Genomic DNA, 13,309 nt, shown 5'->3' with positions numbered 1-13,309 from the left:
ATCAGCTTTTCCTTTTGTTGATTCTTTTTTGCTGTGCAGAAGTATTTCAGTTTGATACAGTCCTATGTGCTTATTTTAGCTTTTGTTGCCTTTGCTTTTAGGGTCAGATCCAAAAAAATCATTGCCAAGACCAATGTACAGGAGTTTACTGCCTGTTTACTTCCAGGAGATCATTGTTTCAGGCCTTATATTTAAATCTTTTAATCCATTTTGAGTTAATTTTTATGCCTGGTGTAAGAAAGTGGTATAGTTTCACTCTTTTGCATGTGACTGTCCAGTTTTCCCAACATCATTTATTGAAGAGACTGTCCTTTTCCCACTGTATATTCTTGGCTTCTTTGTCATAAATTAACTGATTGCATATGCCTGGGTTTATTTCCGGGCTCTTTGTTCTGTTCCATTGATGTGTGTCTGTTTTTATGCTAGTACCATGCTGTTTTGCTTTTTATAGTTTTTTTTTTTTAGGATTTTATTTATTTATTTGTCAGAGAAAAAGAGAGAGGACATAAGCAGGGGAAGAGGCAGGCAGAGGGAGAAGCAGGCTCCCCACTTGAGCGAGGAGCCGGAAGAGGGACTCAATCTCAGGACCCTGGGATTGTGACCTGAGTTGAAGGCAGATGCTTAACTCACTGAGTCACTCAGGCGTCCCAGTTTTTATAGCTTTAAACTGTAATTTGAAATCAGGGAGCATTGTGCTTCCAGCTTTCTTCTCTCTCAAGATTGCTTTGGCTATTCATGGTCTTTGTGGTTCCATATAAGCTTAAGATTATTTATTCCATTTCTATGGAAAATGCCAGTGGAACTTCAGTAGGGATTGCATTGAATTGTAGATTGCCTTGGGTTGTGTGGCCTTTTAAAAAATGTTAATTTTTCCAGCTCATGAGCACAGACATTCTTTATATCTGTGTCTTCTTCAGCAAATGTCAGTTTTCAGTTGTACATGTATTTCCCCTCCTTGGTTAAATTTATTCCTAGGTATTTTATTCTTTTCAATGTAATTGTAAATGGGATGGTTTCTGAATTTCTCTTTCTGATAGTTCTCTTTAGAGTATAGACATGTAAAATGTTTCTATATGTTGATTTTGTATGCTACAGCTTTCCTAAATTCATTTGTTCTAAGAGTTTTTTTTGTGGAGTCTTTAGATTTTTCTGTATGTAATATCGGGGTCATCTGCAAACAGAGATTGCATTTGCTTCTCCCTTTTATCTCTTTTTCTTACCAATTTGTCTAACTAGGATTTCAGTACTATGTTGAATGTTTAGAGTAATTTGAATTCTTAGCAGTATAAATCCTATATATCCATTTCCTTGTGCAAGTTACCGGAGGTTTATCTATGCCTTTGGTGGAGTCATACTTCACTGATTCTTCATAATCTTTAAAGCTTTGCCTAAGTGTCTATAAATTTGAAGAAGTGGTCATGTCTTCCAGAATTTATATGTTGAACTTCGGTAAGTATAGACCTTCACCTGCAAGTGGGGACATGGTAGAGTGTGCTCTGGTGCAGGGTGCCAAGTGTAGGACATGTAGTTGCTTCAGGTCAAGGGGGTGGATGACAAATCTTGGATCAGGCCTTGGCCTGTACATTATCAGCAGTTGTCTGGTCTTTGGTGAGTGCTCCTAGGCATTCACATATGCTGCAAGGGCTGTTGGGGTTCTCAGCATCTCCTCCTGGTCCATCAGCTTGGGACCAGAGTAAGCAGTGGTAGTGGCCAGAGTCTGTCATATGGACAAACTCATTTGTAGGTGCCTGTGTTGTGGCAGGGTCCAGTTGCTAACACATGTGTAGTGGTGAGTGCCAGGGTAGGCAGCAAGGGCCAGCCAAGAACATGTGCACTGGCAGCTGTGGGGATCCTGGCTGTTGTTCATTATTGTGTTGGCACTATCTTGCCCTGGACACATAGCAGTATGGAGGTTAATGATGGAGATTGGGCCAGAGGGTATTCAGGCGCATAGCTGGAGTGGCTAGGTACAGGTGAACCTAGTGATACAGGATAGTGACGTATGATAGAGCTTGCTCTGGCCCACATACCACTATAGGAGTCTTGGGTATGGAAGTGGTCTAATGTGGCTGCAGGATCTTGCCATGGTGTGCACACAGCAGTTTGGGCTGGTGACAGATATTTAGCCAACAGCATTTAAGTACACAGCTAGGGGAGCTAGCCCTGAGCACCTGCATGCTAGTGAGTGTCAGCTACAAGAATCTAAGTTGGTGTGTTGCACTCTTGGAGCCAGTCTTAGGCGGGCTTCTGGTGGAACGCAGGTGGGAAGACATAAGGTGACTGGTGTCAACAAGTGTAAACACCTGTGGGTCTGAGGCTAGTGATATTAGCAGGGGTATGCTACAGCCACAGTGGCTGTTGGTTTCTTCAGTAGTGAAAGCTACTGATGTTTGCTCAGCAGTCAGTGGGGAGGTGGTGGTTCCTGCTGTATAGCTCCTGTTGGTAGCCTCTGCTTTTTTTCGTTGTTCTAGCCATCTCTTTGTGTCTCAGCTTTGCCATTCCCTGTTTGGAGTAAAGCGAAATCAGATCCTTGATTCTCCATGCAGTGCCCCCAAAGGGCTGGGGAAACTGGCTACTTACCTCACTCTCACTTTCCTGGTGAGAAGAACTCTCTATCTAGGGAATTCCTCTTGAAACTGAGCAGTGCCTGCTCAATATGTGGGATGGTACAGGCAAATTAAGCTGTTCATCCTTCTCTTTTTGCACAGTTATTCTCTAGCTTTCTATGCCACCATGTGCTGAAGTTTCTTAAGTGACCTCCAAAGCTCTCCCAAAGCTGCTTTTGTTTATAGGTAGCTATCTAATGGTTGATCTTTGTTGCGGGGACCGGAGAGTGGGGTCTGCTACTCTACCATCTTTGTGATGTCACTACCCTTGAATCAAAAATGTACTTCTGGGGCACCTGGGTGGCTCAGTGGGTTAAAGCCGCTGCCTTCAGCTCAGGTCATGATCTCAGGGTCCTGGGATCGAGCCCCACATCGAGCCCTCTGCTCTGCAGGGAGCCTGCTTCCTCCTCTCTCTTTCTCTCCCTGCCTCTCTGCCTACTTGTGATCTCTGTCTGTCAAATAACTAAAATCTTTAAAAAAAAAAAAAAAAACTTAAAAAAAAATATATACTTCTTCTGGGGTGCCCTGGTGCCTCACTTGGTTAAACATCCATCCTGATTTCAGCTTAGGGTTGTGGGGTCAAGCCCCATGTTGGCCTCTGTTCTGGACTTGGGATTCTCTCTCTCCCTCTGCCCTCCCCATACCCATTTTCCCTCTCCCCAACTCCTAAAAAAAAAAAAAAAAGAAATTTACAGGGTGCCTGGGTGGCTCAGTTGGTTAAGCATCTGCCTTCAGTTCAGGGCATTATCCCAGGGTTCTGGGATCAAGCTCAAAATCCAGCTCTCTACTCAGCAGTGAGTCTGCTTCTCTCTCTCCCTCTGTCTGCCCACTCTACCTGCTTGTGCTCTGTCTCTCTGTTGAATAAATAAAATCTTTTAAGAAGAAAAAAAAGAAATTTACTTCTGTGAACTTAGTTAAATCCCAGTTTTTCTTACCTTGTTTATGCTGCTTTTCACACATTCTACTTCCTGCCAGGTAGAGATGAGTCACTTACCAGCCATCTCATGGATTTGAAAACAATTAAATTCTTTTTCTAGCTGTCCAAAGCCAATTACTTCATTTTCTTTAACTATTTCCTTAAAGACATACTTAGCTGAATACTTGTATTCTCTCCTTTACACACCCAAGTACCTAAATAGAGTTCTTTTGTTTCCAGTTAAACTTTGAGATATGATACTGAAAGTGTTTCATTTACTCAACAAAGAATTATTTACTACCTATTATATATAAATCTCAGAAATCTATTCTATATAATGTAATTATGATCTGGGCATTCCATCTGAGGCACTTATACCTTATACTTTGTTGTAGTTGATTTCAGTAGGTAGATAAATTTCATAGTAGCACACAGTCAATTCTTTTTTTTTTTTTTTTTAAGATTTTATTTATCAGAGAGAGAGAGCATGAGACGGGAGAAGGTTAGAAGGAGAAGCAGACTCCCCACAGAGCTGGGAGCTCGATGCGGTACTCCATCCCAGGATTCTGACATCATGACCTGAGCCAAAGGCAATGGCTTAACCAACTGAATCACCTAGGCACTCTGTACATACAGTCAATTCTCTAAGGTCACGGTCTTCCAAAATATATCCAGAATTCTATCCACTCATTTGTTGTGCTGTGTTAACTTATACATAACTTCTCTGTCCATATGAATTTTCTTATCAAAGTTTTTTACGTTTATTAACATTTAATAAAATAGTAGTTAAAAAAATGACCAACCCACAACCAAGAGTATATCTACAGGTTAATACTTGAATGCTGGGTTGATTTAGAACTTTCCACTCCAGAGCTTAATGTATATATAAGATACAGGGCCTGACAGATTGTGACACTTACTCCTTATTAGTATTAGTGCATAAAAATGTGAGTAAATATTTCTGAAAATTATTCTTAACTATTATTTGTTTTTTATATTTAAGATAATATAAATATCCTGTTAGCACAGAATTTGATTGGCATTAATGTTTCTTGGTAATAATGCAGTAAGGCTGGGTCCTCGGACCCAGAGAAGATTCCCATAGGACCGTCCAGCAGGGTCCTTGACTTCAGGCCGGAGAGAAAATAAATGCAAGCCAGGAAGTGAAAACAGAGTTTATTAAATAGCATAAGTGACAGGCACAGTAGCAGACAGAATATGTGGGAGTTCAGAGAGTAAATGAGTCTCATCACATGGGGTTAGGCAATTATATTGGAAAGAGGTTAAGGGTATGTTTTCTCTCAGGAATCCAGAGTAAGGTCCAGTCAGAAGCAAGTAACAAGTGAATAATGGGTGTATTTTATAAAGGTAGAGGTTATTGATGCCAGCACTGGCCAAGGTTTGTTTTCAGCTAATAGCTTGGAATGTGTTTGGGGTCCAACTCTTAGATGTTACCTCATGTTTGGGGGCCTAGGACAAGAATGATTAACTTTCTTGTTTCCCACTTAGGATGGGAACATAGCTTCTTTGGTTTATTCAGATGCAGAATATCAAACAAAAGTAAATGCGGCCTAGCAGAACAACAGCAGAGATGGAACCTTTCTAAAAATGGAGTCTCTTCAGCTTCCTCTCTCACTAATAGGTCACTTTGTATATATTAGGTCTTTATATTCTTATTTGTTTACATGTCACTACAAAAAAAGGCTATTCAAATTCATATTACCTGTGATATCTGAAATGGAAGTCTTGAGACTCAGAGCATCAGTCATTTTAATAAGTTAACATAGATCCTAGTGTCTGATAACTCTGAAGAGCCAACCTTTTAATAAAACTTCTAAAGCCACCAAAAAATAATCCAATTTAAAAATGGGCAGAAGACATGAATAGACATTTCTCCAAAGCCCAACAGACAGATGAAAGGATGTTCGGTATCACTCATCATCAGAGAAATGTAAATCAAAATTACAATGAGATATCACCTCACACCAGTCAGAGGGCTGAAATTATCAACACAAGAAGCAACAGATAATTGGTTGAGGATGTGGAAAGAGGGGAACCCTCTTGCACTGTTGGCAGGAATGCAAACTGACGTAGCCACTCTGGAAAGCAGTATGTAGGTTCCTCAGAAAGTTAAAAATAGAACAACCCTATGATCTAGCCATTGCACTATTAGGTATTTACCCAGAGAATACAAAAACACTAATTCAAAGGAATCTAAGTACCCCATGTATTGCAGCAATACAGCAATACAGCAATACAGCCAAATAATCAAAGCAGCCAATAGAAAAGGAGATAAGGTATATATACAGTGGAATATTATTCAGCCATAAAAAAGAATGAAATCTTATCATTTGCAATAACATGGATGGATCTAGGTTAAGTGAAATAAGCCAGTCAGAAAAAGATCCATCCTACATGGATCTAGGCTAAGTGAACTAAGCCAGTCAGAGAAAGACAAATACCGTAGAATTTCACTCATATGTGAAATTTAAGAGACAAAAGTACAAAGGAGAAAAAAAGACAAAAAACAGACTCAACTAAAGAGAACACAGATGGTTACTATAGGGGAGGTTGGGAGGGGTGGGTGAAATAAGCAAAGAAGAACAAGAGTACACTTACTTGACGAGCACTGAGTAATATATGGAATTTTGAATCATTATATTATATACCAGAAACTAATATAACACTATATCAACTACAGTGGAATTAAAATTTTTAAAAAACTTCTAAAGAGTAATTTTTTATTGCTCGTTTTTGTCTAAATCATACTTAGTCCTAAAAGTTTTTGAGATGTTACTATGAAAACATAGATTGAAAACACAATATTCAGTATTATTATTAATTTGAAATTCAAGGAATACTTTCTACTTTAATTTGTAAAGATTTTTAGAGCTCTGGGTCAAATTTTTATTAAGTTTTATTTTTACATTTTAGTTAGTCCTTTAAGAGAATATAATGTAAAGCCAGTAAGATGTCTAGATAACACAAAGAATTACTTAGCCCACATGTCAATGATATGTGACACTGTTGAGAAACCCTGCTCTAGGGTTTACACAGTGTACCTTAACATAATGTTATATTCATGTGTAGTGTAAGAACCTTACAACAGTGAACATTTCCTTCCTTCCTCCCATCCTTTGTGCTATTCTTGTTAGTACTCCCACATGGGAATTCCTTCTAGGCACGCTCAGAAAATTAATGCTTTTCCAGAGTCTAGGAAAAAACGAGTTGAGAAATTGGGAAAACAGAAAAAAGTACTCTAATTCTTCTGTGATATTTAAACCCTATCAACATGGAGATCTTAGTGGTTCATAGAATCTACTGATGTCAAGTTGCAAGCAGGAGCAGAAGATGATGATATGTGGAGTTGATAGTTCAGTTTGACATTTCCAGAAATTGGGACAAAGTAGTCATGCTATAATCAGTTATTCTTGCTTGTAACTGTTGCCATGTGGTTTGTGGCCTTGTGTACTATAAACAGGAAGTTATTCATGCAAATAAAATAAATACCAACATGTTAATGTGCTTAGTATACTTAATACAAACTCTGAGTGGTATTCCAGGAAATAAAAAATATTGGTAGCAATGTGGTATTCAAGAACAATTTTCCTTTTGTAGTATACACCTTACTTTACTCTAAGTTATGAGGTTCTCCACTGCTGATAATGATTTGGAAGCACACCTCTGTCCAAGCGATTGGACCTGTATCACCTAGTGTGGCAGTTGTTGCTGCTACTACACCTGAGCAAGACTTCTAGATTGCTTTGTGTGTACTGTTAAGTGGTTCTTTAAAAAAAAAAAAAAAAAAAGATTAATTTATTTGAGAGCAAGAGAGAACATGAGCTGGGGAAGGAGCAGATGGAAAGGGAGAGGTATACTCCTCACTGAGCAAGGAACCTGATCCAGGGGTTTGATCCCATGACCCTAGGATGATGACCTGAGCCAAAGGCAGGCGCTCAACCAACCAAGCCACTCCAGCGCCCCCAGTTAAATGGTGCTTGTGGCGCATAGTCAAAATTTCAAGAGTGTATGTACTTCAGATTATAATCTTTTTTGAGGATGATTCTTAATTTTCTGACTTTGTAATAGGAGTGCTCTGTAATCAAATTCTAGTTTATTTCTTCCAGCTGCAGTCTGGATCCCTGAACAATGGAGAATGTCCCTAATAATTTATCATATTTGTGTCTATATATTTATTTAAGAAATGCACGTTCTTTCATCCATAGACAAGTAAGTGAGAACTTGAGCTCTGGAACTTAGCAAACAAAATTTCACATATATAATTCCAACTCTTGTCGCCTTGCTGTTTTGGCAAGTTATACTCTCTGAACTTCATTTTCCTCATTTTAAAAATGAGTATAACAGAGGCAAGGAGGATGAGGGAAAAAAATGATTATAAAAATAACAATAAAATAATGATAGCAATCAATTCTTGGAAAATCCAGAAAAATTTTACAAAAATGCTTGGAAAGGGTAAGTCTTAGCATGCTGGGTATTTTAGTAGCGTTTGAGAAATATTAGCCCTTATTATCACTGCCCTATACAGAAAGTAGTCCATAATTCTGGAAGAGTAGTTATCTACGTCTTGAATTCTTTCCTTAGATGATTTTCAGCCTAGCTTGTTATAGAATGGTGATGTTTCTGAATGTTACCAGTAATTGTCTTGCTTTCTCACTGTAGCAAACTGAAATATTTATCTTCACCTTGAAAATTCTGTCAGTATTCTCATTTAACTACACACAGTTTGTTTTGCTTTAGGTCAGAGATGCGTGAGAGTGGAAGACATGGCAGAGAACTTGAAGAACATTTCTGCTTTTTAGCACTTCCTCAGAATGATGTGGCTGAAATATATCAAAATGGGATAAGTACCAGAACATCTACATTGAAGATATTAGGAAATCCTCTTCTTGGAATTTATGTATTTAGACATGTTGATGTTGCTTTGAATTACGCTCGTAGTAGAAGCATTACTGTAGAAAGTATTATAATTTTTAAGGTAGGTAGCAGAAAACAATTACTAAATATTATACTCAGTTACTTTAAATTGACCTGAACATATTCTCCTTTCAGTATGAATTATTATGTTTTTAAGTTGTATTATATAAAATAAATAGTATATATATATTACTTTCACCATCATTATCATTTGAAATTTTCCCCTATTTCTGACTTTAGTTGGGTATGTAGCATAAAACAAAACTGCAAGTAAGCAAACACAGCCTGTATCATCTTTGTCTTTCCAATTTACATCTTTTTCTGTCTTAAATAACCTTCTTTCTCTTTTTTGTTCAGACCATAATTAATACCAGAGTGTTTTAAGTGTTTTCCTCCAAAACGTTGATCATAGTAATTCTGGCTTAAGCAAAAGTTACTAAACTTTTAATCTTTATTTTAGTTAATAGTATTATACAAAGTTAATTTCTTTTTGCTTTAATTTTTTATTGAAGTATAATTGACATACATTATATGTCACATTAGTTTCGGGTTAAAACATAACAATGTTTCTTAGTTCTCATAATTTTGCCATGCTTATATAAGATGTTAACTTTAGGGAAAACTGGATACAAGTATCCAGTACCTCTGAACTAGTTTCCCAACTCTTCTGAAAGTTTAAAATTACTCAAAATTGAAAAGAAATAAGTCTTACCAAATCTTAAAGCATCAACTAACTGGTTAAGATACACTTTTATGGTTAGTTGTAGCTTTTCCTGGACTACTGAAATTGCATTACGTAGTCAGGATCCTCAGGTTTAACATAGGATGGGTACATATAAAACCAGTGCTTCCTTTGGAATAATTCCTTATGTGTTTAGGCTTCAAATATTATCAAATTTGTAAGGCACAATTTTTATATTAAAAAGTAATACAAACTGATTTTAGAAAATGTGTTGCATACCAAGAAGTTCCAAAAAGCCCATTAATAACAACAGTTCATTTTTTTATATATCTATAGTCTTGCTTGTATATGCAGATAAAGTGTATAATGGTAATTAAAATATATTCTTTGTGTACTATATAACTTTTTTTCATTGATTATAAGACATTTTTTTCATTGTATTAAATATTCTTCTCTAATAGCTTTGTTTTTAAGGTTTTCCTTTTTTTTTTAGGTATAATCTTTACACCCGACATGGGGCTTGAACTTACAACGCCAAGATCGAGTCACATGCTTTACCAGTTGAGCCAGCCAGACACCCCTCTAATAGCCTTTTGAATAACTGACTACATAGTATTCTACTATATAGCTCTCATAAATTTGCATAACAAATTTTTTAACTTGGGAATATAAATTATTTGTTTTTTTGTTTTGTACTTTTAATTATTAATTTGATCATCCTTATAGGTGTATTTCTACACACCTATTTGCTAAGAACTAATTGCTTATTTCCTACCAGGAAATCAGATTGGGAGCCAAGGCTATGTATACTTTCACAGCTTTCGATATGTAATGTCCAGCTGTCCTGAGTAAGGTTATGTTAAATAACATTTTTTTTTAATGTTTTTTAATCTTTTTTTAAAAGATTTTAGTTATTTGAGAATCAGAGATAGGGACAGAGATAGCTAGAGAGCACAAGCAGGGTGGGGATGGAGAAGCAGTCTTCCCCCAAGCATGGAGCCCAATGCAGGTCTTGAAGTGGGGCTCGATGCAGGGTGCTGGGATCATGACTTGAGCAGACGCTTAAGGCAGACACTTAACCAACTGGGGCATCCAGGCGCCTCTTAATTGACATTTCTATCCACAGTGTGTAAGAATGTTATCTCACAACCCTCACTTTATTTATTATACCTTTAAATCTTTGCCGGTCTTGTTATGTAATAGTTTGTAATCGTTGGTTCAATTTTTTCTTTCATAGTTACTGCTGAGTTTAAACATTCTGCATATATTTATTAACGATATTTAGTGAGGGGTGTTTGGCTGGCTCAGCAGGTGGAGTGTGCGATTCTTGATCTTAGGCTTTTGAGTTCCAAGCCTACATTGGACATGAAGCTTACTTTAAAAATTTTTTTAAAAATTAAAAAAAAACAATAGTTACTGATTTATATCCTTTTTTCTGAATATACTTTCAATTATATTTTGTCACTTAATATTCCTTTTTTTAAAAAATAAACTTTTTATATTGGAATAAATTTAAATTTATAAAAAAGTTACAAAGATAGTACAGAAAGTTCCTGTATACATTTCACTTACCATCCCCCTAATGTTAGCATTTCACATTGCTATAACACTTTCATCAAAATTAAGAAAATAGCACTGTATATGTCAGTTCTATTTCAGTATGAAAATAAAAATAATAAAATGAAAAGGCTAACATTTGTTCAGTACCGTTAACTAAACTAAGACTTTATTTGGATTTTGCCTGTTTTTCTACTATTTTTTTCTCTTCCAGGACCCAAATGCAGGATACCACATTATATTTAGTATTGTATTTTAGTATTTTAATTTTGAATGAATGTATTATTATATTGAAAAATGGCAGTAATAGAAGTACTGTGTATACTTGTCCTATTGTACTTCCACCTTACTTTTATCAGTTAATTATGTTCATGGTTTTATTTCAAGATTTTATTTATTTATTTATTTATTTATTAGAGAGAGTGCACAAACAGGTGGTGAAAGGAAGAGAAGAAGAACAAGACTCTGTATTGAGCACAGAGCCAATATGAGGCTGGATTTCAAGACCCTGGGATCATGACCTGAGCCAAAGGGAGATGCTTAACCAACGGAGCCACCAGGCTCCTCTTGTTTTGTTTTCCATACACAGCCACCTAAGTGTTCCTCAGTATATCCTAAAGTGCAGTATCTTCATCCCGATCGAAATTAGTATGTTAATATTATATGTATATGATACGTCTTAGTCTTATTTTATTTCATTTTTAAAATTTTTTAATTTTAATTATAGTATAGTTAACATAAGTGTTATTTTAGTTTCAGTATAATACAGTGATGGATAAGGGCCATATATTACTCAGTGTTCATCAAGATAAGTGTACTCAGGGGCACCTTGGTGGCTCAGTTGGTTAAGCATCTGATTCTTAATTTCAGCTTAGGTCTTGATCATGAGTTGGTCATGAGTTCCAACCCTGCATTTGGGCATCACACCTCTCCCCCTCCGAAAAAAAGATGGGTGCTCTTAATCCCCTTCACCTATTTCACCCACTCCCCCCCAGTCAGTAGGTTGGTTGTCTTTTAGTATACTCATTTGTTTTTGATGTACAAATAAATGTTTTGGAATATTTTATAGTTTTATGTTTTTGGTTTATGGGTTCTTGGCATATATGCTTAGAAAAGAATTCTCGGGATGCCTGGGTGGCTCAGTTGGTTAAGCAGCTGCCTTCGGCTCAGGTCATGATCCCAGCGTCCTGGGATCAAGTCCCACATCGGGCTCTGAGCCCCGCAGGGAGCCTACTTCTCCCTCTGACTCTGCCTTCCACTCTGTCTGCCTGTGCTCGCTCTCACTCGCTCTCTCTCTGACAAATAAATAAATAAAATCTTTAAAAAAAAAAAAAAGAAAAGAATTCTCACTTTGAGGTTAGATAGTGACATTTCTTTCTACAGTATTTGCATTACTTAAATATTTAACTTGTTTGGCATTTATTTTGTTCTATATATTGAGAAGGGAATTTAATTTTATCTGTTGTCTCATACCATTTATTGCTTTTGCTTCACTTATTTCAAATGGTAATTTTAACATTACACTACATTTTTATAGATTCTTGTATTTATCTGGGCCTTTTTATTTTGTTCATTTTCTCCCTCTGCCTTACTTGTGGCAGTACCATCCTTTTAAAAAACACTTAGGGGATCTGGAGTGGCTCAGTTGGCTGAGTGTCCATCTCTTGATTCTGGCTCAGTTAATGATCTTGGTATCCTGGGATACGGAGTCCTTCCTCAGGCTCTGTGCTGGATGTAGAGTCTGCTTGGGATTCTCTCGTCTCTCTCTGCCCCTTCTCTGATATCACTTTCTCTCTCTCCTTCTCTTTAATGATTAAAAAACAAAAACATTTAATATCTTGGAAGTTCAAGTCACGTCCCCTCTTCCATCATTCTCTTATCTCTGATCCAACATTTTTTTTTTTTTTTCTAAAAAAATTTTTTTCGGGTGCCTGGGTTGCTCAGTTGGTTAAGCAACTGCCTTCAGCTCAGATCATGATCCTGGAGTCCTAGGATTGGATCCCACATCAGGCTCCCAGCTCCACGGGGAGCTCCTCTCTCATGCTTTCTCACTCTGTCTCTCTCTCTCTCTCTCTCAAAATCTTTAAAAAAAATTTTTTTTCCAAAATTTTCTGGGCTTTTCTTATTTGTTCAGTTTTCCAAATAAGTTTTTAGACTAAAATTCATTTCTACAAATAGATTTTCTAAAATTTTAGTTACAATTACTATAACCTTAGAGTTTAATTTAGAAAGGGAATTGGCATGATTAATAAGTCATCCTATTCATCTGGGACATGAGTTATCTCTCCATTTTTATTTGTGTCTTTAAAAAAAGATTTATTTAGCCTTTATGTTCTAGCATAGGAGTTTAAAATGTTCTGGTGTATTTGTATTTTTATGGACCTTTTTGGTTTTTTTCTTTTTAGGTTCTCTTTGGGAAAGTGAAGAAAATTCAGCCTTCGGTGGATAAAAACAAAGTTTCTTTGGACCCTTCTCCTAACTTTGATTGCCATATGTCCAGAAGCATACCTTCTCTGAAAGATACCATTGAGTTACAAGCCTACAATTCAGCGGTATATTAACTTTTTGGATCATTTGACTACTTGGAAGTGACATACTTCACACTGTATGATA

At 36.7% G+C, this 13,309-nt stretch overlaps 1 protein-coding gene across 1 annotated transcript in view; it reads left to right on the top strand.

The window, feature by feature from the left end:
* The window catches only part of TEX15 (testis expressed 15, meiosis and synapsis associated), a 56,187-nt gene that overhangs the window by 17,856 nt on the left and 25,022 nt on the right, over positions 1-13,309 (top strand). The window contains exons 3-4 of the mRNA XM_059384207.1: positions 8,281-8,518; positions 13,102-13,248. Coding sequence (XP_059240190.1) covers positions 8,281-8,518; positions 13,102-13,248 — 385 coding nt within the window. The remainder of the gene's footprint in view (positions 1-8,280; positions 8,519-13,101; positions 13,249-13,309) is intronic.

The sequence above is a fragment of the Mustela nigripes genome, chromosome 18 (assembly GCF_022355385.1).
Source record: "Mustela nigripes isolate SB6536 chromosome 18, MUSNIG.SB6536, whole genome shotgun sequence".
NCBI lineage: Eukaryota > Metazoa > Chordata > Mammalia > Carnivora > Mustelidae > Mustela > Mustela nigripes.
The sequence above is the reverse complement of the archived record's forward strand: the minus strand, read 5'-3'. Positions and strand labels throughout refer to the sequence as shown.